At 32.6% G+C, this 25428-nt stretch overlaps 2 protein-coding genes across 2 annotated transcripts in view; one reads left to right on the top strand and one right to left on the bottom strand.

Moving 5' to 3' along the window:
* The window catches only part of LOC136041993 (transient receptor potential channel pyrexia-like), a 91503-nt gene extending 83397 nt beyond the window's left edge, over nt 1-8106 (top strand). The window contains exons 6-8 of the mRNA XM_065726825.1: nt 1312-2103; nt 5366-5546; nt 7635-8106. Of these exons, the coding sequence (XP_065582897.1) occupies nt 1312-2103; nt 5366-5546; nt 7635-7976 (1315 nt within the window). The 3' untranslated portion in view covers nt 7977-8106. The remainder of the gene's footprint in view (nt 1-1311; nt 2104-5365; nt 5547-7634) is intronic.
* Nucleotides 8107-8178: 72 nt separating this feature from the next.
* On the bottom strand, nt 8179-23209 carry LOC136042039 (uncharacterized). Its single transcript, XM_065726901.1, has 3 exons — nt 23100-23209; nt 14978-15457; nt 8179-9402 (listed from the first exon to the last, which is right to left on the bottom strand). Exons 2-3 carry the CDS (start codon nt 15401-15403, stop codon nt 9352-9354), a joined length of 477 nt encoding a protein of 158 aa, XP_065582973.1. The 5' UTR covers nt 15404-15457; nt 23100-23209; the 3' UTR covers nt 8179-9351.
* Between the last annotated feature and the right edge of the window lie 2219 nt (nt 23210-25428).

The following is a 25428-nucleotide window of genomic DNA, read 5'->3' on the forward strand; positions in this document are numbered from 1 at the left end:
GGCATCGTAATATAGTCCCAGGAAGCCATGCTTAACCCTGTTTATATGTACAAAATGTAATACTAAACATTTTTTTTAATAGTTCCAGCTAAAATTCCCTGAAAATTTACTGTTAGATACCTAAGCTACCTGTTCGATACCTAATATTTACCTAAAGTATCTTAAATATAAAATGCTTATATTTACTGTTTGAAGTCAGTATGAAGATTAATTCATATTACTCCCCCTTTTCCGAGCCACTATTACTGGTTACAAAGATATCATTAATAATTATTATGAACATATTAATTGCATATATACACTTATAAAAAAAAGCAGAAAATTATCATACAAAGTAGAAATTTCTCGTCATTTCCTGTCTTGAACATAATATTTTCTTTTAAAATCTTTGAAATGAATGATGACTATAGAAGAATTCAGAGCCACTTCAAACTAATCAGTAACTCGTATAGATCCTGTGTAGAGTTAAATAACAGGTTCGAAATTGTCTAAACTTTATTGAATGGAAAAAGATAATGTTATTGCATAGAATTTTTACAGGCTAAGAATAGATTCTTCCCTGCATCCAAGATTAAAAAAAACAACTTTTATCCGCATTCAGAGGTATCGCTAACCACAATGGTTTTTTTTTTTTTGGGGGGGGGGGTATCAACTGGCTGGTCATTTTTACCGAATGATTTTGCTGATCTTTATTAAACTTTCTTCACCGACTGAGATCAGTTTGCTTCTATTGATTTTACATAATTTATTTCGATCAGTTAATTTACCTGAAAAAAGAAAAATTGAGCCAGTAAAGTTGCGGCACTTTGTGCCCCTATTTCGCTGAATCAATCTGTTTTTTACCGATTCACCCATGGCTAAAGCTGTTAGCTATTCTTAAGCTTTTGAGAAGTTCAGGAGCTGTGGGTTTTTCAACTCAATTACCAACACCAAAGGTATTACTATTAGAATTAAGGCAACTGCACTTCTTTCAAGTTAAATTAACATTTAGCTACTATTTCCACACTAACCAACTGTTCTTTACCCTACTTATAAAACAGTTTAGAATAGATAAGACATTGATCATGTGAGTAAAGATCTGTTTATGAGACGACAAAAAGAACATCATTTGTAAACAATGTTAAAAACAAAATGTTGTTTTTTTTTGTTAAAAATGTTAAGAACAAAATGTCGTTTAATGTTAAACAAAAGAAAAACATCGAGGAAGTAGGAGTAGTTGTAACACCAACAGTGCAATTTAGAGGGAAAACCAACCGTTTTATGGTCCGGTTTATTTTTTATTTTAAACTTAATACTTAATTCTTCTTTCAGCGATTTCGTCCTGTCTTTTGACTATTCGTTCCTCTCAGCCCCTTTACATTCCAATACATATGAAACTGAAGCAGAATTTGAAGCTGTAGTTTTCCCAGAAGTACCAAAGCTTTCCAGAAGATCGGAAATAGAGATTTTGAGAGAAATAGCATCATCAAAGCGTCTTCAGCCACTCCTTCGTCACCCCATAATAAGAAGCTTCGTGTCTTACAAATGGCATAAAATCAGTTGGGCCTTTTGGCTAAACTGTGTTCTGTTTCTCATAATGATTGTTATGCTTACTAGCTATGTTGTTCTACTTAAAGATGTAGATGGAAAGAATAAGAATATGACATCCATAGCTACTGATGATAATAAGCCTGAGATGAATATTTATCTGAGAGTGTTACTAAACTCTTCTATTGCAATCTTTGCAATTGGACTTTTTTGTCGTGAGCTTTTCCAAATGAGCATAGACTTTGAGAGGTATTTACACAGCTTTGAGAATTATGTTGAAATCCTCCTGATTGTTTCAACGATGATGATGCTAGCAACACGGGAAGACATACATGTAGCAGTGAACTTTGCAGCTATAGCGATTATACTTGCCTGGTTAGAGCTATTGCTCTTAGTGGGACGCTATCCTGAACTCTCAACATATATAGCAGCTTTTGTGACAGTTTCAAAAACATTTCTAATAATGTTATTTGGATATTCTTTACTGATTGTTGGTTTCGCACTAAGCTTCTACGTCCTTAATGTTTTTGATGATGAAAATGATGAAGAATTGACAGCCACACAAGGAATTACAAGGTTAGAAAAAAGTATCAATTGATTCCTTATTATTAGTTATAACCGTCGCAACTGTATGGATGAACGAAAAACAGAGAGAGTAGTTTTAGATAAGATGATGTCTTAATTAATCATGTTACAAAACACTCATATTACATTGAAGTTGTTACCAAAAAAGTATACGCTTTGCAAAGGAAACATGTTGTCTATAACCTTTATAGACCAAGAGGAGCGTTTTAATACTTGACTGATTATAATTCAGATGTATTTAATATGTGTGTTTATCAAATTAGTTAAGAGAGATTTGGATTGGATTACATATGTCTGAGACATATGTAATATGTCTCTAGGTAGGCTACCTAGAGTATTTTCTAGCAACAGGGGAGTAAGACAGGGTGATACGTTATCATCTAAGCTGCTTTATTTTTTAATTAAAACAATCTACAACCGCTTCTGACAAAAATTTGAGAATTTTGTTTCCACCAAGTACATAAAAATGAAAGGGTTACATTTAAATATAAATAAGATTGTGATAACGTTGTTCAGACTAGAGGGACTATAAATGAGAAAGAGAGTTTTGGCTAAAGAAGATTGGTTTTATCTTTTTTATGTACCAAGATTCTCAACACCAGCAAAAGTTGATACACTGCTAGTCATGGCGATTATTGTATTTTTAATTCAGCTTACCGTATAGGAAATCTTGAGGAGACGGGTTTATGTGGTTAACTTTTGCCGATAATTTCTTTCACATGACAACTGATCAATGGTTGAAGATTTCTGAAATAAATTCATGCCTGTAAATTCTTCCGTGAAGGTAACCAGTGCGATTGATGACTGTTATTTTCATCGCCTTAACTCAAGCTGGGAATTCTCTCAGAAGAAGTATACATACACCCTATATGCGCCCCTTCATTGAAATTCTCTTCCCCCATGAGAAGTTTCTCCATGGAAATATCCTCCCACGTAACCCCCCCCCCTTCAACTCTCCCCCCTAAACCAAAAAAATCCCCCTGAAAACGTCTATACACTTCCTAGTAACCATTACTATATGTAAACGCAGGTCAAAGTTTGCAACTTGCAGCCCCTCCCACCGGGACTGCGAGGGAGTAAGTCGTCCCCAAATAAACAGTTATTAGGTTTTTCGACTATGGTGAATAAAATGGCTATCTCAGAATTTTGATCCGCTGACTTTTGGGAAAAAATGAGCGTGGGAGGGAGCCTAGGTGCCCTCCAATTTTTTTGGTCACTTAAAAAGGGCACTCGAACTTTTAATTTACGTTAGAATGAGCCCTTTTGCGACATTCTAGGACTGCTCAGTCGATACAATCATCCCCTGGAAAAAACAACAACAGAAAAACAAATAAACACGCATCCGTGATCTGTCTTCTGGCAAAAAAAATGCGAAATTCCACACTTTTGTAGTTAGGAGCTTGAAACTTCTACAATAAGGTTCTCTGATACGCTGAATCTGATGGTGTGATTTTCGTTAAGATTGTATGACTTTTAGGAGGTGTTTCGCCCTATTTTCTAAAATGAGGCAAATTTTCTCAGGCTCGTAACTTTTGATGGGTATAACTGATCTTGATGAAACTGATATATTTAAAATCAGCATTAAAATGCAATTGTTTTGATGTAACTATTAGTATCAAAATTCCATTTTTTAGAGTTTCGGTTACTATTGAGCCGGGTCGCTCCTTACTACAGTTCGTTACCACGAACTGTTTGATACTACTAATAACTCACCACAGCAGCAAGCCGCCTGAGACCAACACAGCTGTGCGCACTCCTCCTACAACCCAATTTATTCAAGGCCTCCCTCTTTACACCCTCTGATGAAGTGCCCATTTCCTTTGAATCCTTATCCTCCCACCCCAGACGAGGACGACCTACTTTCCATTTAGCCCCAGACGGATGGCCAAAAAGGACAATCTTCAGCAATCTGTCATCCTTAATCCGCAGAACGTGGCCTAGCCATCTCAACCTTTCTTTCATTATAGCTATAGAAAGCAGAATTGAACCACAATTTTCGTAAAACCTACTCTTTGAAATACGGTCAGTCAGCCGGGTACCCAGAACAATCCGTAGACAATTTCTCTGGAAAATATCTAGTAAATTTTCATTCGCTTTTCAGGAGCGCCCATGCTGCAGAGCCATATTTGACCACTGTCTTCACTGTAGCTTCCAATATTCTAATCTTGGTTTACAGACTTATATTCCTATTCTTCCAAACTTTTTTTAACTGTGAAATAACACCCTGAGCCTTAGCTATTCTGCTTTTAACATCTTCACTGCTCCCGTCATCTTTACTAATAATACTGCCAAGGTAAGTGAAGCTACCCACCTGATCAATCTTTTCGTTACCTTTTCGTCTCCACTTATTCCTAGCCTTAGTGACTTAGTCTTCTTAACATTAATTTTCAAACATATTCTAGCAGCCTGAACTCGCAAAACCTTTAAAATTTATTCATTTTGCTCGTACTTTCATCTAATATGCCTAAATTACCAGCATAATCTAAGTCTAGGAGAGTTTTTCCTCCCCATTTGATTCCGTGGTCTCCAATTGCCTTTCATGTGCTCCTTAAGACAAAGTCCATCAAAATGATCCATATAAAGGGGGATAGAACACAGCCCTGCTTCACTCCTGATTTAGTACGAAACCTGCTACTAACCACATTTCCTACCTTAACCGTAGCAGTATTATTCTCGTACATGGAGAAATCTAGGGAAGGTAAACAGGAAGGATGCGCAAAAAGCACAAGATGGTTGGCCTCCAACCCCCCATTGCACTTGCTGGCTGAAGGGCCAAGAAACGGAGATCAGCACCGGTAGCCGGTAGGGACTGTAAAGTCTAATGCCATATCCTTTACCATGTTTTTAAATTTGCCCCACCCCCCAATGAACAATATATGCCTATAAATGCAACCAGTCGATCTTAGTTTTAAAGGTGTAATCTCGATTTTTAACTCATCTTCGGAGAAAGTGTCAGGCACTCCCTTTCGTTTTGAACACGATAAAATGAACCAAATTACTTTTAGAACTAATATTCATAAGGAAAAGGGTAAAAGAATAGGCATGATAATGTCATGGCTGTAAGCTACAATATTTACATAAATTGCTGGTATTCTGTCTGAAACTAGGCATTACATTTACTTAGTCACGGCTTTAAAGGATTCTTATTTTTTGAGTTAGAATGAAACATAGTAATAATTACTCTAACACAAGAAGTGAAAGTAAGCCGCCTTTAACTGTCTGTAATGAACAGTTTGATTTTTTCTTATTACAGGTCTATAATGAAATGTTACGTAATGATGACCGGAGAACTGGATTACGGGGATCTGAATTTCGAAGAAAAGCCATTCGTATCCAAGGGCGTATTTCTCTTTTTTGTTTTCCTGGTTACCATTATCCTATTGAACCTTCTCAATGCACTGGCCGTCAGTGACACTCAAATAATTAAAAATAAGGTAACAAATATTTAGCATTTTAACTTTTTGCTTTTCTGTAGAAGCATCCACATACAACTGTAAAAAAAAGTTATTAGATTTCTTTTAAGCAGCCTCAAAAGAATAAAGAAGAATCACTTTACTATATAAAATTCAAAAATTGCCTATTTACAGCTCTATCTCAGTATTGTAGCATTGACAGTAGTAAGAGACCATGTTAAAACGCTTGATTGGTTTAGTCGAAAGTTTTTTTAGGTTGATGACATTTACTTGTGGCAATTCGTGTTAGAATTTGAGACGAAAACTGTGTATAATTTCACTGTCCAATTAAAAAAAAAATTTCCCATTATATTGCCCTTTGTCATTTGTATAATGGAAAGGCAGTGCGGTCTTCGTCGTTATTTACATAATTCTTGTGAAACAACTTGGAATTGAGAACTAAAAAAACATTTTGGATGCTTTACAAAAAAAAATTGTTTTGGAGCAATTTTTCAGATGAACAGAAACCCAAAATGTTACTGATTCAAGAAAATAATTGCTCAAGGTTTGCAGAGACATACGGTGTGTAAAAAAAACCTATAATATAGATCAAGAATTTCAACGTAATACAAGGATTTAAAATACGCATAGAAATAAAACGACAATCACAGAAATCAAATAAGTCAACTATCGTTTATCAAGAGATAAAATTTGTAAGTCTTTACTTCTCACCCTTCGATTTTTTTAGTCACATGCTCAAAATCTACAGAGAAATCTAAACAACAAGGTTTTTTGGTGTTGTTGAATTGTGCCACCATTTTTTTTGGAAAATCATATCTCAGATTGAGAAGCAAAGAGTAACAATTTTTATGTTTGGTAATTAAAACTTTATCATCCTTAGGGTGGGAGCATATCTCTTGCAACCTCAAATTTGATTTCTAAAAAAAAGTGCATAAGTATTTTTTTTTTAGATTTGGCATCATAAATAGAAAGATTTTATTTTTTCAAAGTCAAGACTTTATTTTTATGCATTATAATATAATAATAATAATAATTTAAATAATAATAATAATAATAATAATAATAATAATAATATAAATAATAATAAAAATAATTTATAATAATGTTTCAAAGCTCTTGTTTGCTCTTCTTTTATCGCTAGAATTCAGAACTCAGTATTATAATTCTTTCATTTCTTTTCATACTCCACGATAATTCATAGTTATAAGCAAAATATACTTCCTTATAATGTAGATTGCTGAAACATTGAGTTTGTTTGGCAATTAAATATTATTAACAAAATGTATTTAAAATACTGAATTAGGAACTGCTAAAGGGTCTTAAAAGAAAACAAAAAGAAAAAAGCATCATAGCTTATGATCCATACCAGTTTAAAGAGTTTTAAATTAAAGCTTTAACTTTCATATGCAAAAAAAAATGCATATCTTAAAACATACACCACAAATCTATAATAAGAAAAAAACAACAAAAAACTGACACATTTCCGTATATTATATGAAATTTATCAATCTTACAACTTTGTTAGTGCTGACAGGATGTTGACAAGTTTTTGTAACCTACATATGTTTTTTTTTATAAAGATTTACCAGCCCCTTATGGACTCACAATTACAGAAAGATACTAAACTATTGCTTTTAAAAATAATGTGTGCTAGTTTGCCATTTTCCTTTTTGACCCTTAATTATTCCTTTTTTCCACCAAACGTTATCACTCGAATGTGTTGGTAATTCTCTAGGTAGTTTCTATTTATGATTTCTTCAATTACCCTTAAAACCTACTGGGCTCCGTCAGGATCACGACCTAATACAATTAAAATCAATTTTCCAGTAATAAGTTCGTAAAATAGTGGGTTTTCACTTTTTCCAGGTGTAGGGGCAAGTCTATCAAACAATTAAGATCTTGGAGCATAAGGAAATATTTTATTTCAGATATAATTGATTGCATAATTCACTTATCTTTTCAATATTTCGTCGCTGTTTGTAGTTTTGTCGCAAAAATGGCCAAGGGATAATTAAGCACAATTTATTTGGAGATGCATATATACATCACAGATAGAATCTGTCTTAAAATCGTATTAGCTTTATTTAATTAAGGTTTTTTTTTATTTAGGCCGAAATAGTGATTTATGCCAGCCATATTGAAATGATAAGCTACTTTGAGTCGATGTTCCTAAAAAAGCCCTTCCCATATTTACGTCGAAGCTCTCCAGGATTCCGATCACTATTTGACAAATGCTTTTACCCAATCAGACGATTTTTGAATCCTGACAGAGTCTTAGTATTCAATCGCTGCCTAACAAACAGAAAGTATCAAGTGTATCCGAACTCCAATCAAGAGTCAAAGTTAACAGATGATGTTCTTAACTGTACTTGCCACGCAAGCTACCGAATTGACCAAGATATCCTTTGTGAAGCTTTAGAAATATTCAACAAGGAGACCATTTTGGCTTAGACCAAATTAGTTAAGTTTCAATATATGCATATTGGTGAGCTTTTCCAAATTTTATCTTGTTTACCCCATTCCTATTTGTTACAAAAATTGTTTTATACTAGAATAAGATCAATAGATACATACTATAATACTGAAGCACTGGTGACAGGTTAAATCATGATTTTATTTAAGAAAACTACTCAAAAAGTATAAGCTGAAGGAATAAACCAAACTGCTTTATTGCATTCTAATTTAATATACCAACAAATCCCTTGCAGGCGAGCAATCAACTATATCAAAAAAGAAACGCGAAAAGGTAAAAAAAAAAGGAATGAAAATAAAATAAAAATTAGGACGGATTCGATAGAACACGCATAGTTACTGAAAATCATGACATTTCCTAATCTTTTTAAAGTAGCAATAAAAAGTATGAAGCTTTGGAACGATGTTTGGTTGCTAGTGTTGTTGAAATATTTTGAGATATAAATACTTTCTTAATACAACACAAAAAAGAACCATCTGTTCCCTAGAAAATAAAGAGTATCAAAGCTTTTAATGCCAATATTTCAGAAAATTCTTCCTCTAGAGAGACAAAAACGGCGATCACTACTTTTTTACTTAAAAGATTTCAGATCAGATCGATTTTTAGAAACACTAGTTGAATCCCCTTTTGGAAGCTAAATACCTCTGCCTCACCCCCCCCCCCAAAAAAAAAAAAAATGATTGTTTGCAGTTATGCAGCCTCTAGAGAGCCACTGGTTACAACACAAGTCCCTCTCTTCACTCACAACCTGTAATTTGCAATCCTGTTTACTCGTTATTTTGGTACAAGATGCAATACTATTCACTCTCGCCATCTAAATTTTAATTTACTTTATTTAAGATAAGAAAAAAATAACATCTCCTATTAAAAATTTTTTAAACTTGCAAATAAAATCGACTATAATTGCCAAATTTAACGTCGAGCAGAGTAAAATAAATTTCTAATAGATAATTTAGCAATTAGAAAGTAAGAACGATATACTAATCGTGAAATTGTAGAAATTACATTAGAACTAGATAACACAAGAATGAACAATCTATGTAAGCCCTCAACCAATGACTGTCAATATATATTGCACATTTAAAGTCATCAAAATCTTCTGAAGATTAACGATTCGTTATCAAACGTTCAAATTTTTCAATAAAACCAGAACTATTTGTTCGCCAAGAAGACACAGAACCCAATTTTGACCTGTGTTAGACATTTCTTTAGAAATGGGGAACAAAATATAAAGAATAACACTTATAATTTTACTTCTACCTCTCACCAGACTGTGGTCACAAGAAATACTTCAACATTCCGAAAAATCAAAAAGGCAGTTAGTTAGACTAGTAGGTTGGGAGCTGTGCAGAGTTAGATATTGATGTGTCTTCTAACTTCAGGGATAAACTGCCTTCGATATACCTAAATAAAAACACGTTAAGAAGCCAAACGCTTAATTTAAAGGAAAAAAGTAAATCCTTGAATAACTCAATATTCAGACTAATATAATCACCTCCTGAAAGCTATAAACATTTATCACAAAATATGGCTTATAAAAAACCAAGACAATAGTTCAAGATATATTAATGAGAGACACCGAAATGCTTTATTGGTTATAATATTTAAAAAACGGAATAGATAATTCATTCGAAGAGATTACAAATTTTCTAAGTCAAGAAATTAAAAAAAAAATATATACAAAATTTTTAATTATTTAAGAATTACATTTTGATGTACCAAGATTTTCGCTATTATAATATAAAATACAGCATTATTTCGCTAATATGAATCCATCAAGGTCCTCCTCTAGCCACAGCACTGCCAGAGCAAAAATATCATTTTTCAACTCAAAATTCGATTGTTTCACATTTTTGTTTAAAGCTAAAGTTTGAACATGCATAATTTTTTTTTCTTTTAAAAAAAGAAAACAGCACGCTTCGTTTTTAAACAAGACAGCACATTTCATAAGAAAAGATAAAAAACAGAAAGAACATAAAAAAGACAAAAAAAAAAAAAGAAGAACAGTGCTGATTCTTGAGATGATCTTTCAGGGTTTGCTCAGAAATTATTTTTTTTAGAATTCTTTATTTTGTTGATTTTTTTTTCTTTAAGCGGAAATGAACCTATCTTGTCACTCTGGACTTAAGCTATAAGCTACATATATGAAATTCGTCCCAAAATATTTTTTCAATAATAATATGAATGTTGTAATTTATTTATTTATTTGTAACCCACAAAATACAATGGAAAAAAAACCATAAACGTACGATTCTACAATAAAAAAAATAATTAACTCAATTAAAAAAATGGCCAAAAAAGGTCGAAAGCACCAATCATTTGCTGAGTTTTAAAACATATATCTGAGATATTTGTTTCAGTCGCGAGGGCGCATCAACAATGTCAAATTTAGAAACGATTCTATTATTCTATAATAATAAGGATTATAAAAAAAGGAAATTAATTTTTATTGAAAGGTGTTTCTTTAAGTTTTTTGACTGAAAATAAGGAGCAACATTAAAAACTAAAAGGAACAGAAATTATTACATATATGAGGGGGATTTTTCCCTCCTCAAAACCTCTTTCTTTACGCTAAAGTTTTTCAATACTTCCAAAAAAGCTTCTTATTGTTCTAATTAAACGACCCTTGCGTTTCAGGAGTCGTTCTTAAAGAATTAGAAGGAAACTTCTTATATGTAATAATTTCTGTTCATTTCAAGTTTTAATGTTGCTCCTTACTTTCAGTTAAAAAACTTGTTATATTTTGCTTAGTTTCTGATCTTTTTTTAAATAATGCCGGGAAATTTGGCTCCACCTCCACAGAAAATCTCCCCACAAAAAGATCTTCTAGATAATTCAATTCCGATGAAAATATACCCTGGGCAATTACCCTTAATATTTCCAAACGTAAAATTGAGTCGGCAAAAAAAAAGTAAGACAAAAAGAATTTCGTATTGAAATTCTGGCAAATCCCCTCACTGTAAAATTTCCTATGAAAAGTTCATCCCCCGGAAACTTATCTCCCCATAGAAAATTCTCTTCATGGAAGATTTCACCAGCAGCAAATCCTCCCCACATCCAAAAAGTGAATGCATACTTCCCAATAAAAAATATTGTACGTGAACAGTGGACAAATTTTATAACTTAAAGACCTCTCCTCAAGGGTTGTGGGGGGGGGGAGAGATCATGTTACCGCCAAATGCATACTTTTTGGATTTTTCAACTATGCCGAACAAAATTGATATATCAAAATTTTTATCGGGTGATTTGGGAGAAAAGGGGCGTGGAAGGGGGGCTAGTTACCCTTCAATCTTTTTGGTCACTTAAAAAGGGTGCTTGAACTTTTAATTTCGGTTCGAATGGAGCCTTTCCCCATATTTTAGGACCACTGGTTGATATATTTAAATATATCATAAAAGATATAATTGATATATCAAAATTTTTATCGGGTGATTTGGGAGAAAAGGGGTGTGGAAGGGGGGCTAGTTACCCTTCAAACTTTTTGGTCACTTAAAAAGGAGGCTTGAACTTTTAATTTCGGTTCGAATGGAGCCTTTCCCGATATTTTAGGACCACTGGTTGATATATTTAAATATATCATAAAAGATATAATTGATATATCAAAATTTTTATCGGGTGATTTGGGAGAAAAGGGGTGTGGAAGGGGGGCTAGTTACCCTTCAATCTTTTTCGTCGCTTAAAAAGGACGCTTGAACTTTTAATTTCGGTTCGAATGGAACCTTTCCCGATATTTTAGGACCACTGGTTCGATACAATCACCCCTGGGAAAAACAAACAAATAAAAACGCTTCCATGATCTTTCTTCTGGCAAAAATATAAAATTCCACATTTTTTCAGATAGGAGCTTGCAATATCTACAGTAGGTTTCTCTGATACTCTGATTGTGTGATTTTCATTAAGATTCTTTGATGGGTAACACTAAACTTAATGAAATTTATATATTTGGAATCCACACAATAAGCCGATTCTTTTGATATACATATTGATATCAAAATTCCGTTTTTTTTAGAGTTTTGGTCACTATTGAACCGCATCGCTCCTTACTTACAGTTGCGAACTGTTTGATTCGCTGAATATTTCGACGATACAAAGATAAATTTGTATATTTTTTCTACATTTTTTTCGCAAATCTTAATAAGCATGTTCTTAAACCGTGGTACCAGTTCTAATTTTCACTTATGGAAAGTATGAGAATCGTTTAGAAAAATGTATTATCTTTAGTCTCTAATGGTAATTTCAGACACCCCGCGAAAACTGTCGCATCAATGGGGGAAGGGACATAGGCCCCTCACCCTATACTCTGAAAATACATTGTTTTTGGTATTTTCGGCACTTGTAGGATACGCCCTACCGCTCTAGTTGTTCATTCATTGACGCATTACAGAACGGTTTTTTTTCGTTAGTTTTTTTCAGCTTAGCGCGAGACAAGGCAAAGAGAAGTGACATAATAGATAGAAAATATACTATTTGGGCTATATATTTGGACATTAGGAGTGGGGGTAAAGTACTTGGACAGTGTGAAATTAGAAAACAATTCTTACTACATAATATGCAGAATAATTGTACCTAACACATTAGGCTTGCAGACCTGCTATACATTACCCCTCCCCACAATGTGTGCAAATATATAGCCCAAATTTGTTTTTAAGGTATTATATTTCATCTTACTTTGGTATATTTCATTAGGATTGAGTGTCAGAGGAACATATTAGAAGAAACTTAGGTAGGGCGTATATCACACAAGTACTGTATTTTCATTGAAAAATGTTTTATTGTTGTTATTTTCATTGAAAAAACAACAAGACTACCCCTCTACCCCCAAAACAAAACTATTACAGTTGGAAAACGGTCTCCCTGTGGCAGACTGTAAAAACGATCCATTAGCATTGAGAAATATTTTGTTTACTGGTTTCCTTTGGTTTTTTAAGCCAGAAAGTTTATATAGCTAGCCCCTTCATAACCGTTTCTTAAAAGAAAAAAACCTACGGGAATATTGAGAACGTAGAGACGAATAGGGGCAATTGCAAGCAATTCAAGGGTGCTTGAGCTCACTTCCACAGAGCCAAGCACAAGTGGTTCTATAACAAACTCCATTCCGATTTTAAATATTTCTTCCTTAAGATTTGATGTTTTTAAACAGTGATTTTTACAGACTGATACACTGCTTTAACAGTGTGTCTGAGCTTACCTTAACAAAGATTAAGACTCTTAATTGTATCAAAAAGGACAACACATATGTCAGTTTTACTGAAGCAATTGGGGATCAACTTCTTTGTCTGAATAAAACAAAACAAGAAAAACTGAGTGAACTTTAATTTTAAAATAATACCAAGGAAGGGCTAAATAAACCTGTATTTGTTTATTCTGTTGTCACACCATGTTTATACATACCATAAATTACAAGTAAATCTAAAATTAGCTTGCGGTTCAAATTAATATTTTGAATGACAAGGAAACAAAATAGTATAAAAGTAAAATTAGACATTATTCATCTGTCAAATTTATCTAGACAATCTACTTAAGTTAAACAGGGCACTGCTTCCAGTGACCGGAGATCGTATATATATATATATATATATATATATATATATATATATATATATATATATATATATATGTATTAGTTGACTCTCGAACCTTAACAACTCAAAATCCTCTATGTCTTCAATTATTTTCAATCCCCTTGGAAAAACCTGTCTAAGTCAAAGAAAAAGCCATGCATAACTCAAAATAATTTTGCAGTTATATTTTACCTTTGTAAGTAAAAGTGACCCGAGAAAACTATCCCTGTGATTCGAAATTCAGTAGATAAGTCGTCGTTTAATTTTAATTTCAAAAGTCAAAGTTTACCTCTGAATCTCAAAGTTTTATCAACGAACCTCTGTTAGTCAAAACTTAGGTATGCAGGTTACAACGTGTAAATTTTCGTATGTATTAATTTCATTTAACATATTTTAACAACAGATTATTTTAATATTCAGGCATTTATTTCTCAGCAAACCAAATCTATTATTGACTTTTGAAATTCAAGTCTTGACATTGGAAAGTAAAGTTTTGATATATCAAGTCTATAACACACTAATAAAGCTATTCTTAAATATGCAGTGGCTGTAGAGAGTAAATTTAGCGATTTCGTACCTCTGCAACTCGAATTTTCATTTGGCTTACCTCTATAACTCGTTACCTTTCTAAGTCGAGTTTTATGTAGAGTGACCTCTACAGCCTAAATTATGCATAAGTTGAACTATATATAACTTGAAGAAAAATCGTGGTCCCGTGAATTTCGAGTTAGCGAGAGTCGACTCTATAAGGGGAAAAGGAAAAGAAGAAAAAAAAAATAGAGATAATCCATGAGTAACTTTCCCTGCAGGGTTCTAGTCCTGGGTCTTGGAGCCCCTGATCATGGGAAAAATTCTGTGACAAAAGGAGGAAGGGTATAGAGAATTCAAACTTTGTAAAGACACTTTAAAGGGTATTAGATGGTGATCACGATGATAGCAATGCCAAAGATGTCGTTAATGATGTTTAAGATGATAATAATTATGTACAAAACAACGAAATAACAATTACCAGTGTGGACAGAAAACTGATGACCTCAAAAATTACCTCAAAAGTATTGCTGATGTTTGTGTTGACAGTGTTGGTAACAATGACAATGACTGTTTTTCATGGAAGAAGAAGGTTCAATAACTACAAAAAATGACATTTGCTGCCCAAATATTATTTGGGGAGTGGGATCCTCTAGACCAATCTCAAAATTGAACCTTCTTCCTTGCCCCTCATTGTTCAAGTAAGAATTATCTAAAACCTTAGTAATACCATCAGACCTCAAAGAACACAGAATTTCCCAATACTTGTCAGCAGTGTTTAGAAAAGTACCATATTTTTTTTGTTATAACATTCTACCTGAAAAACATCAAATATCTCAGAGTTAAAGAGTTAATATCTCAGAGTTAATACATAATATTGTAGTACTTACCTCATCTAATACATCAAAAACTCGTTGGATAACATCTTGGAGTATGATCCTCACTTCTTCAACTTTGCTAGGTTCAGGACTTCTCATGTAGCTTCTTATCTTAAACCTCTTTTCTCTGTTTAAAGTTGCAACATTAATTTTCTTTGTTTTTGGAAGACTGTGGTCAAGAAACTGACTGTAAAGTCTTTTCAACTCTTCTGCATTCAAACTTACATCCAGATTTTTTGCACGTTCATAAAAATCTAAATAATGATTTTGTGAATTATGGCTACAATTCAAGAAAAGTTTGAATAAATCTTTCATTTCTACTGAGTTGAGAATATGTTCAACTGACTCTCGACAAATAGAATCAAGTACAATTTTCCTATCAACTCTGGAGATAGCTGATGCTAATTCACTCTGGTTGAAATTGACACAGTTTTCCATTATTTCACAGGCAAGTTTTTGCAATAAGAAGAGCTTCTGTCCAGCAAATGTTTTCTAAAAATAAAAGAAAAAAATAACATGTTTAGAAATGATGAGGACATGAATTAAAAATTCCTGACCAGCTCTCTCAGCACAAATTGAGTTCCTACTTTCTTTTTTTTTTTTTACCAAACTCTCCTGCCATTTAAGATATGGATCAAATAGATTTTTCTGGTTCCTTCCCTTGATGTATTCAAACATCAACTGTGCGTGGTAACAGCTTCAACTCCAACTCTCTTTTGGTGTTCCAGGTAGAACAGTTTAACCACAACAATTTTAAAGAAACTATGTTAATGAATTAATGAATTTCACAAGGGATAAAGAGTTAATGAATTTTACAAGGGAGAAGAAAATGTCAAAATTGCAGGTCGGATTTTTCCACTGTTATTAATGATTCCTTTTATCAAAATGTACACAAAGTTAAGTTTATAAGACAAATAAGTAACACACAGAAACGATTAAGCCTTTCTAGGCATCAGAACCATTGTAAAAACACCTTTTGTATCTAAAACTTAATTTTCCATTATTTCTGCAAACAAGAAAAGGGATGACAGCTCATTTTAGAAAAAAAAAAAGAAAGAAAAAATAAACTAAAACCTAAAGAACAGAGACAGAGAAGATACGGAAAATGTAATAAACTAATCAATAGAGCTTAGTGACTTCAAAGATGCAGGCTGAAACCTTAGTTTGACAGAAAATTTCCCATAGCACCTTTTGAATTAACACAGCAGCATCATCCCTTTTGTTGTTCCCCATGGGTGCCTTTTTCATGACTTTGTAATAAGGTTTCCATAAAATATAGTATAAAGGTACATCAGCTCACCTAATAAAAAAATAATAATAAATAAATAAATAATAAAAAAAAAATCCTGCTTTTTCTAAAATAGCAAGAACAATATATTTTAAATGGCAGAAATAAAAAAAAATCCAGCAATTTCCATGATGGTGAGTCTATGACACATGCACATCAGAGACTAAAAGATGAGCTCATTTTGCATAATAGGCCTACACATCAACAGAAAAAAAAATATATTTGCAGAAAAATGTCGTTTTGACAACTTGCAAAAGATACAGACTAAAAATTTTCAACATGGCATACAGTCAGCTGACTTAAAGTCAAGGATTGAAAAATTGGGACAAAATAATTTGAGTAAGAGAGAAGAGTACAGATAAGAACAAGAAAATTTGATACTTTAGAAACATATACCTGAAACTCGACACTATTAGAGATATAAAAACTAGCAGTGGCTGCTAACAATTTTTTTTATCAACATATTTTTGAAGGGATTTGTTCTCAGCTTAGTGTTTAAATTCAATTGGTATGAATCCACAAACAAACAATCAGCAAAGAAACTTTGGTAATTTAGTGTCCCTTGTTTTTGCACCACCTGATCATCATTGTTTTATTATCTTGTTCTTATAACAATATTGTTTTCCAACTTTTGTTCATTTTTTGTAAATATTGAAGGTCTTATTGCTTGATCAAGTAAAAGCACTAGACAGAGTTTCATATTTGAAACTAAAAAAAAACAACTGATAATATTTGGAATTAATGCTGATCTTGCTTACTGGATCTTTGCTTTTCTAACATGTAGAAAGAATGGCATGAAAAGGTTTTCATCACTGAAGAAGAATCAGTATTTCCCAGGAGCCCTAAGGTCTCCATCAGTTCTCATATCAAACAGTTCGTGGTAACGAACTGTAGTAAGGAGCAACCCGGCTCAATAGTAACCAAAACTCTAAAGAATTGAATTTTGATATCAATAGCTACATCAAAAGAATCGCATTTTAATGCTGATTTTAAATATATAAGTTTCATCAAGTTTAGTCCTGCCCATCAAAAGTTACGAGCCTGAGAAAATTTGCCTTATTTATGAAAATAGGGGGAAACACCCCCTAAAAGTCGTAGGATCTTAACGAATATGACACCATCAGATTCAGCGTATCAGAGAACCCTACTGTAGAAGTTTCAAGCTCCTATCTACAAAAATGTGGAATTTTGTATTTTTTGCCAGAAGACAGATCACGGGTGCGTGTTTATTTGTTTTTTTTCCCAGGGGTCATCGTATCGACCAAGTGGTCCTAGAATGTCGCAAGAGGGCTCATTCTAACGGAAATGAAAAGTTCTAGTGCCCTTTTTAAGTGACCAAAAAATTTGGAGGGCATCTAGGCCCCCTCCCACGCTCATTTTTTTCCCAAAGTCAACGGATCAAAATTTTGAGATAGCCATTTTGTTCAGCATAGTCGAAAACCATAATAACTATGTCTTTGGGGATGACTTACTCCCCCACAATCCCTGGGGGAGGGGCTGCAAGTTACAAACTTTGACCAGTGTTTACATATAGTAATGGTTATTGGGAAGTGTACAGACGTTTTCAGGGGGATTTTATTTTATTTGGGGGTGGGGCTGAGGAGAGGGGGCTATGTTGGAGGATCTTTCCTTGGAGGAATCTGTCATGGGGGAAGAAAAATTCAATGAAAAGGGCGCAGGATTCTCTAGCATTACTATAAGAAAACAATGAAAAATGAATTGGGACAAAACTTACGATTTAGTGTAAAGAGCGAGGTATTAACGAGGGTACAAACCCCCTCGTATACATAATAAAAATATAAGGTTATGAAAGTTTGTTATGTAAGTTAATTCTTAAGTTACGCATATTTTTTACTAATAAAAACGTTCGTTAAAATTAAAAGTTCTAGTTGCCTTTTTAAGTAACCAAAAAATTACAGGGCAACTAGGCCTCCTTCCACACCCCTTATTTCTCAAAATCATCTGATCAAAACTAAGAGAAAGCCATTTAGCCAAAAAAGGAATTCATATGCAAACTTCATTTTAATAATTTATGTGCGGAGAGCCAAAACCAAACATGCATTAATTCAAAAACGTTCAGAAATTAAATAAAAAAAAAACTAATTTTTTTAGCTGAAAGTAAGGAGCGACATTAAAACTTAAAACGAACAGAAATTACTCCGTATATGAAATGGGTTGTCCCCTCCACAATCCCTCGCTCTTTACGCTAAAGTTTGACTTTTTGCCACAATTATACTTTTTAAAACAATTAAAAGCCTTAGCGTAAAGAGCGAGGGATTGTGGAGGGGACAACCCATTTCATATACGGAGTAATTTCTGTTCGTTTTAAGTTTTAATGTTGCTCCTTACTTTCAGCTAAAAGAATTAGTTTTTTTTTATTTAATCAGCATAAAAAATAATCTTGAACTGGTTAATCATCATCTCACTCTCTGTGCTAGTGTTTTTAAAGTCTTTGGTGTGGTCAATGAGTTGTCATGCTATAAATAATACTTTTTGGGAGGTATGTACAACTTTGGCTTTCCTTTCTTTCCTAAGAAAAGGAATGACCTATGCTCTTCTTAGATTGTGGTTCCTTTATTTATTTAATACAGCTTCATGATTTTTGTAAAGTTTCCATGTGAGGCTCCTCAGTTTAACTGGTCTTTCAAGCTTCTCAAACTAGTTTGAGCTGATAAATTTCTATATTTTTTCACAAACCGTCTAGTTTTGATTTAACAGCTTTTTAATTTTACTAGTCATACATGGAAGGGCCTTTGGCTTTGTCATTTAAGATAAAGTGGTAATACTTTCCCGAACTTAAAATAGTGTAAATTTAATTGTTTTTCACTGCTGATTCTTGTAATATAAAATTCAAATTCAACATTTTGAGCTGCGTTATGATAACCTTGTTATCCATGCAGACTTTTTCAATTATTATTTTTGGTTAAAGTATTCAGCCTGAGCTTTATTTCAAGACCCATGAGGCCAATTTGACAATGGAAGGGGGAGAGGAGCTTGTACTGGATATATTTCAAAAAGTCCTTGCTATTGATAAAAAAAAATGAATACAAGCCTTTCTGAATGCATAAAATTCTTGCACTAAAAAGCTCAAGTGGGGCTTCTATGTCAAAGCCAACACATGCTTTGTATCTACTCCTTCAATTTTACATTCTGTTCTAATTATCAACAATACACCCCTTCAAGCAGCTACTTGACTACAAGTCAGATTTTATCTGATATTCAGGAATTTAAATACAACTAATTTCAAATTTGGTAATACAATTAACAGGACCTATCAATGTAGACCATCAAGTCACATCCCTTGTATGCTGCAAGACTTTCTACTTCCATAGTCATATGGGATAAATGGTCAACATTTGCTACCCAGTATGAAAAAGTCAATACTTTTCTGTTTATCTTCTGCTTAATCCAAACAAGGACTAGTCTTTTCAAAGCCACTATTTTTACCACAAATGGGAGTAGTAAAAATAACTGGGGCTTCCTAGCTGCTAGCAAAAACTTCGAAGTGATAAATATTGACTCAGATCTTATTACATGATCTTTTTAGACATAGAAATTGATCATGGTGCTAATCCTCATAAATCAGTAGCATAAAGCACATATAACTCAATACATAAGCCCTTGTGACATCAAATGAGCAGCCTTTTACTTTCAGTTTAATATAGGAGTCATAGTAGGTTTTCATTACTTTCTGTAAACATTAGTGAGGTTTTTAAAATAGCACATGACTCAAGTTGAGATTAACTTAAAACAACACATGAGCCGTAAGCTTTTTAGGATTCTCTAAAGATTATTTTCATACTGAGCAATTTGCAAAAGCAAAATAACAATACAAAATGCTTTATTTTAGAGCACTAGATTTAATTTTATTCTGAAAAATGAAACTCAACTGTGAGCTAAATGTGTCATACTTTTTTCAAAAATAGGCTAACTAATGACTCAAAGATATTTACTGTAAATTTGACATTAGTTTGCAGGAGCATTGTTACTTCCTTTAACTTTTTTCAAATATTGCCAGAGAGATAAGGTAAAATATTAGTATTGTTCATAGTTATCTGAGCCTACTCATCAGTAACTATTTTACTAAAGCCTAAAAAGCACTCACCATATTACTAACTTCAAGGTATGATCAAAAACCTCCTTTCACATCAAATTTATGAATTAGCAAAGACAATAAAATAGTAAAAGGCAAAACCACTGCAGTTGATATAATTTGCAAAGAGCATTTTTTTCTATTTTGTACTAGTACTAGTATGATGAATTCAGTCTAGACCTCACCATCTGCACACTCCATTAAGCTCTTTATTTGCTGAATGTAACAGAGTTAAAATTCAAAAAGCACATTAAATATTTCCACTATAATTCCGTTCTTGAGAAATTTCAATGCAAGGTATTTTACACAAAACTTTGAAGAAAATTAAATTTAGTTCATTGTTAATTTGATGAAAAATTGGGAGCAAGAGCATGCTAAGTCTGCAAAGCTTTTACAGAATAATAATTTTGTAGCTTTGATTCTGTTTACTGATGTAGGTACAAGAGTGTTTACACCTGCTACTGCCATACTAGCTTTTCATTGGTAATTTTATTGGCATACTTCCTGTAGCAAGAATATAAAGCCTTGTCTTAGTATGTTTTAAGTTCTGTTTACATATGGTATTTAATAGATAGAATAGAAGGCTAATCAACAAATTAAAATGAAAGACAATGTTTCTTTTTCAAAAAAAAAAATCATTTTGAAAATTATGTTTCCAATTGGGACTTTGTCTATAAGGTATCTGGTGAAAATTAGGGTTTAGCTAAACAATTAAATATTGGAAGATTTTGGGGGTGCTGATAGATAGTTCAGTGATGACATCCTTTTTCTTAGCAATTACAAATTAGATGGCAATGTTGATTATATGGCAGTCAAGAAACTTTCAAATTGCTAGGGTGGACAATTTAATGTGGTGTATGTCACCATTTTATAAACTTTTTTTTTTATTGCAGCCTAGCAGAAGGTTTAAACTACCAAGGTTATAAAAGTAAAAGCCTTATTCCACAATGAATCCATCTTTGGTCTATTTGTACATGAAAACCCTGTTTCTAAGGATGTTTCTCTTGGATCTCTTAAAATTACAAAGTTTTTAAGAAGCTATCATTTTTCACAAGTATTTCCATATAATACCATGAAAATAAATAGGCAAAACCAATTAGATAGCTTGACAATGATTTTTATCTGTAGAAATCTAATCATTAACAATATGTCAATTCTCAAAGACAAATGCACCTTCAAAGGGAAGCAATACCTTTTTAAGCTGTTTGGTATTGTCAGTTTTTGCCAACTTGTCATCTATATTTCTTTTTTTTTAATTTGGAACCTCCTTCTACTGCAAACTGCATAAGCTGGCCTTTTTCATTAAAAATTAAATTCCCAATTCTTTAATATATATTTAGCAGTGGAAATTTCTACTTAACCAATTCAAATGACTAATTGCCATTTTTGCTGTTCTTGGTATTTTATTATTTTTTCATAATTCATTTTAAGAAAAAAAAAAATATTTAGTTACAACATTTTTTTCCCTTTAATAAAAATCATGTTATTTCTTTGCATCATGTGCAAAGGTTCCAAAATCATTATACATGAAAATGCAGTTTGTGTACTAACTCTAAGCTATCTTTTTTGTTCTAGACATTTTTTTCTCTTTTACATGAATAAGTTACTTTTATCAAATACTTGAACTTATTAACCTTAAATAGAAAATGAACACCTTTTGTAGATGATTGGTGTTTACTCAAAAATAACAAAGGTATCTTTTCAGCACAGAAAAAAATTTTCAATGTTTCTTTTGAAAGCCATTGCAAATTACAACATAAAAGGAGGTGACTCTGATCACTCCTTACTTTCTTGCATGATTTAGTAAAAAGTCTGCTCTTTAATGAATAAGATTGTATTTAGCTTATAAACTTTATATATTCTTTTTAAGTATCTAAAAAATAGCATACAAAACATTTGTTGTGCTTATATATATATATATATGTATATATATATATATATATATATATATATATATATATATATATATATATATATATATATATATATATATATATATATACATGTACTTTTTTATATGTTATACATATATAATCAGACAAAATTTTCCTATGACCTAGGTGTGGGTTGCATGGTAGTAAATACATTTAAAATTTTAGCTAACTGTAAGTAAAACCAAAAACATTTAAAATTTGTCATTGTGCCTGTCAGGAGAGGCTTCCCTTAAATTGTAGGGTTCAGATAAAAAGGAACAGTTACTTCCCTTGCTAGTTGGGAATTTCAAATTTTGCACAATTCACTTTCCAGATGCCAATAAGTGAAAAGTACATGCCATATGTTTTTCACCTTGTGTTATGTTTTCTTTGAAAATGCTGAAGAATGGAAATATCAAGTGTGATAAGCATCAACTCAGTTTTTCTAAGTATACCAAATAAGCTTTAACTGGAAAGCAATTATTTACACAAGTTAGCCTATGTGAAAATGTAAATGTAAAATGTAAATACTTACCTAGGCTACATTTGCTCATTAGGGAGGGGGAAGAAAAGATTCATCCTGATGCCAATGAAGGTATTATGCAGATTCAGGGTGAAATTTTGATTCTTAAGGTATGTCTATTTCTTAGATGTCTCGGTAATACATTAATTAGAACATTTGCCATATATTTTCATAGGCCTAAATTGATGCAACTGTTAAGACTGGTCACTCAGTTGATTTATAAAGCAAGGCATATATAAATCTAACGTGCCCTGAAGAACACTACCAGTTCCTCAATCTTAAACAACTACTCTAGCATTAAATACAAAGACATAAACCTAATCATCCGAGAAAATGTTTTTCAGAAAATTTTATTGACTTGACTTTTTCACGCTTTCATTTTTCGAATTTATTGCCTTTTCACAAGGCTATTGGAAATTATTACCAACAAAAGGGTAAATATCGCTGAAAGGCTGCCGAATGGACCAGTTTGCCCATTAACAAGAAGTCGCCGCAAATATTCATCGACATATGTGTCTGCACGAAGAAAAATCTGGACGGCGAGTCGCCAGTACGTCTATACTGACGTATTGCAAAATGTTATGATTTTGCAGGAATTTGTAAGCTAGCGTGGTAAGTAACTTTGTAAGAAAAGTCTATCGATATTGATTTCTAAACAAAATATGTAGACAAAAACTTACAAATAGAATAGGCAGCGGCGTATTAGAGGGAGACAGGGACCATGGACCCCAGTAATTTAAAAAATCCTCAAAGACCTTATTCTCTCACCTGCAGCAGGCCTCTTGATTTCTAGCAGCATAGTTTGATAATTTATTGAATTAGTCCAATACAATAAAAAATTTCCCCTTTACAGATCTTATTTTCTTTTATACAACTATCAAGATTATTCACTTTGAAATATATCTTTCTTCATAAGCATTAATTTGCTACTCACTCGGTCAATCCATCCCTTTGCTCCAGTTTCCAACATATTTCATTGCCAAATTTTTCTTAAAAAATAAATTGGATCTTAAGATTAAGGATTATCAGTTTCTGTATTTATGCGACTGAGTATGCCATAAACTGGCAAAATATTTGGAATGTTAAGAACCACAAAATTTTCTTTTCCGCCGAATTTTCTTCCCCAATAAAGCGATTTTACAATGTCGTGTATTATAAAAGATTTAAACTGTTTGGATTTATTATAGTATTAAATAAAAACCATTTTTTTCACCTGAAAGTAGGGAGCACCATTAAAACCTAAAACAAACAGAAGTTATTCCGTTTATGCGGGGGCTACCCCTTTCTCGACCCTTGGTCTTTACACTAAAATCTTAAAGTTTTAAAAAATACACCTCATCCAAATTTAACGGTCTTTGTGTTTGAGCAATCTTTCTTAAAGAATTGTGACAAGTTCATTTCAAGTTCATTTATTTATTAATCGCACATACATGTATATATATATATATGACATAGGCCCATGGGGAGACAAGCTCGAAAAACTAGGCCTAGACAAAGAATAAAATAATAACACACTACAATACAAAGATAAACATGACGGCAAAGATACAATAACACAACAATAGTATGAAAGTAGCAGCTAGCTCAGGATCATTCAATACTGTTGAAGAAATTAAGAAAGTAATATTATTAAATATAAATTAATACTGGAAGATAGCTGAGAGGCCCATAATCACCCAGAGCAACGAACCATACAAAAACTTTGCCTTACTAAAAAGATACTTAATTAATTAAAAATAATCCTGAACTAAATGAAATTTAAGTTTCCTTTTTATTAAATGGATAGAGGAAAATTTATCAATAAGAGCCTTGTGAGCATCCCAGCACCGAGCTATTGACAAAAACGGAGCGAATTTAGATCTCTCAGTATTATATTTGTCAATGTAGATATCCTTTTTTTGTCGAGTGTTATAATTATGTAAATCTTGTGATTGGGAGAACAAACTTTGATGGAGGTAATATGGCGGTAATTTCTTAATGTCATAATTGATTTTGAAAAGAATTGCTCCAAAAGCAAATTGTTGAGTGACTGGAAGTATATCTAGATAAGTATATAAAGATGCAGTAGAAGACTTATTTGGAAGTTCAATAGGTGATGGAATAAAAAGTTTAAGGATTCTTAGGGCTTTATTTTGTAAAATCTGTATTGGTTTAATATGGCTTTTAAATGTAGATAAATATACTAGAGAACAATAATTAATATTAGTCTGAATCAGAGCAAAATAAATACTTCGTAAAGCAGAGTAGGGCAAACAAAGCTTTAACCTTCGCATTAAACCAACATACCTTGAAATCTTTAATCGTAGATTTTGAATGTGTGTTTTAAAAGATAAGCTTTCGTCAATCACAAGTCCAAGGTACTTTGTCATTTTCACCCGAGATATTGATAATAGATACTTTGAAGAAGTAACTCGGGTAATACGAGGGCAGATATTTGACTTTCTGCCGTAAATTATGAAATTTGTTTTTGATACATTCAAAGCAATAAAATTTGAAGAACACCAATCAAGAACATTAGAAAATGCAGTATTCAGTTTTGTCTCCAACTCCTCGTCATTCTTTTCAGAAATTGAAACTGCCGTATCATCAGCAAAGTTGAACTTTAGCGTAAAGAATGAAGGTGTAGAAAGAGCCTGTCCTCCCTCA

The sequence above is a fragment of the Artemia franciscana genome, chromosome 2 (assembly GCF_032884065.1).
Source record: "Artemia franciscana chromosome 2, ASM3288406v1, whole genome shotgun sequence".
Taxonomy (NCBI): Eukaryota; Metazoa; Arthropoda; class Branchiopoda; order Anostraca; family Artemiidae; genus Artemia; species Artemia franciscana.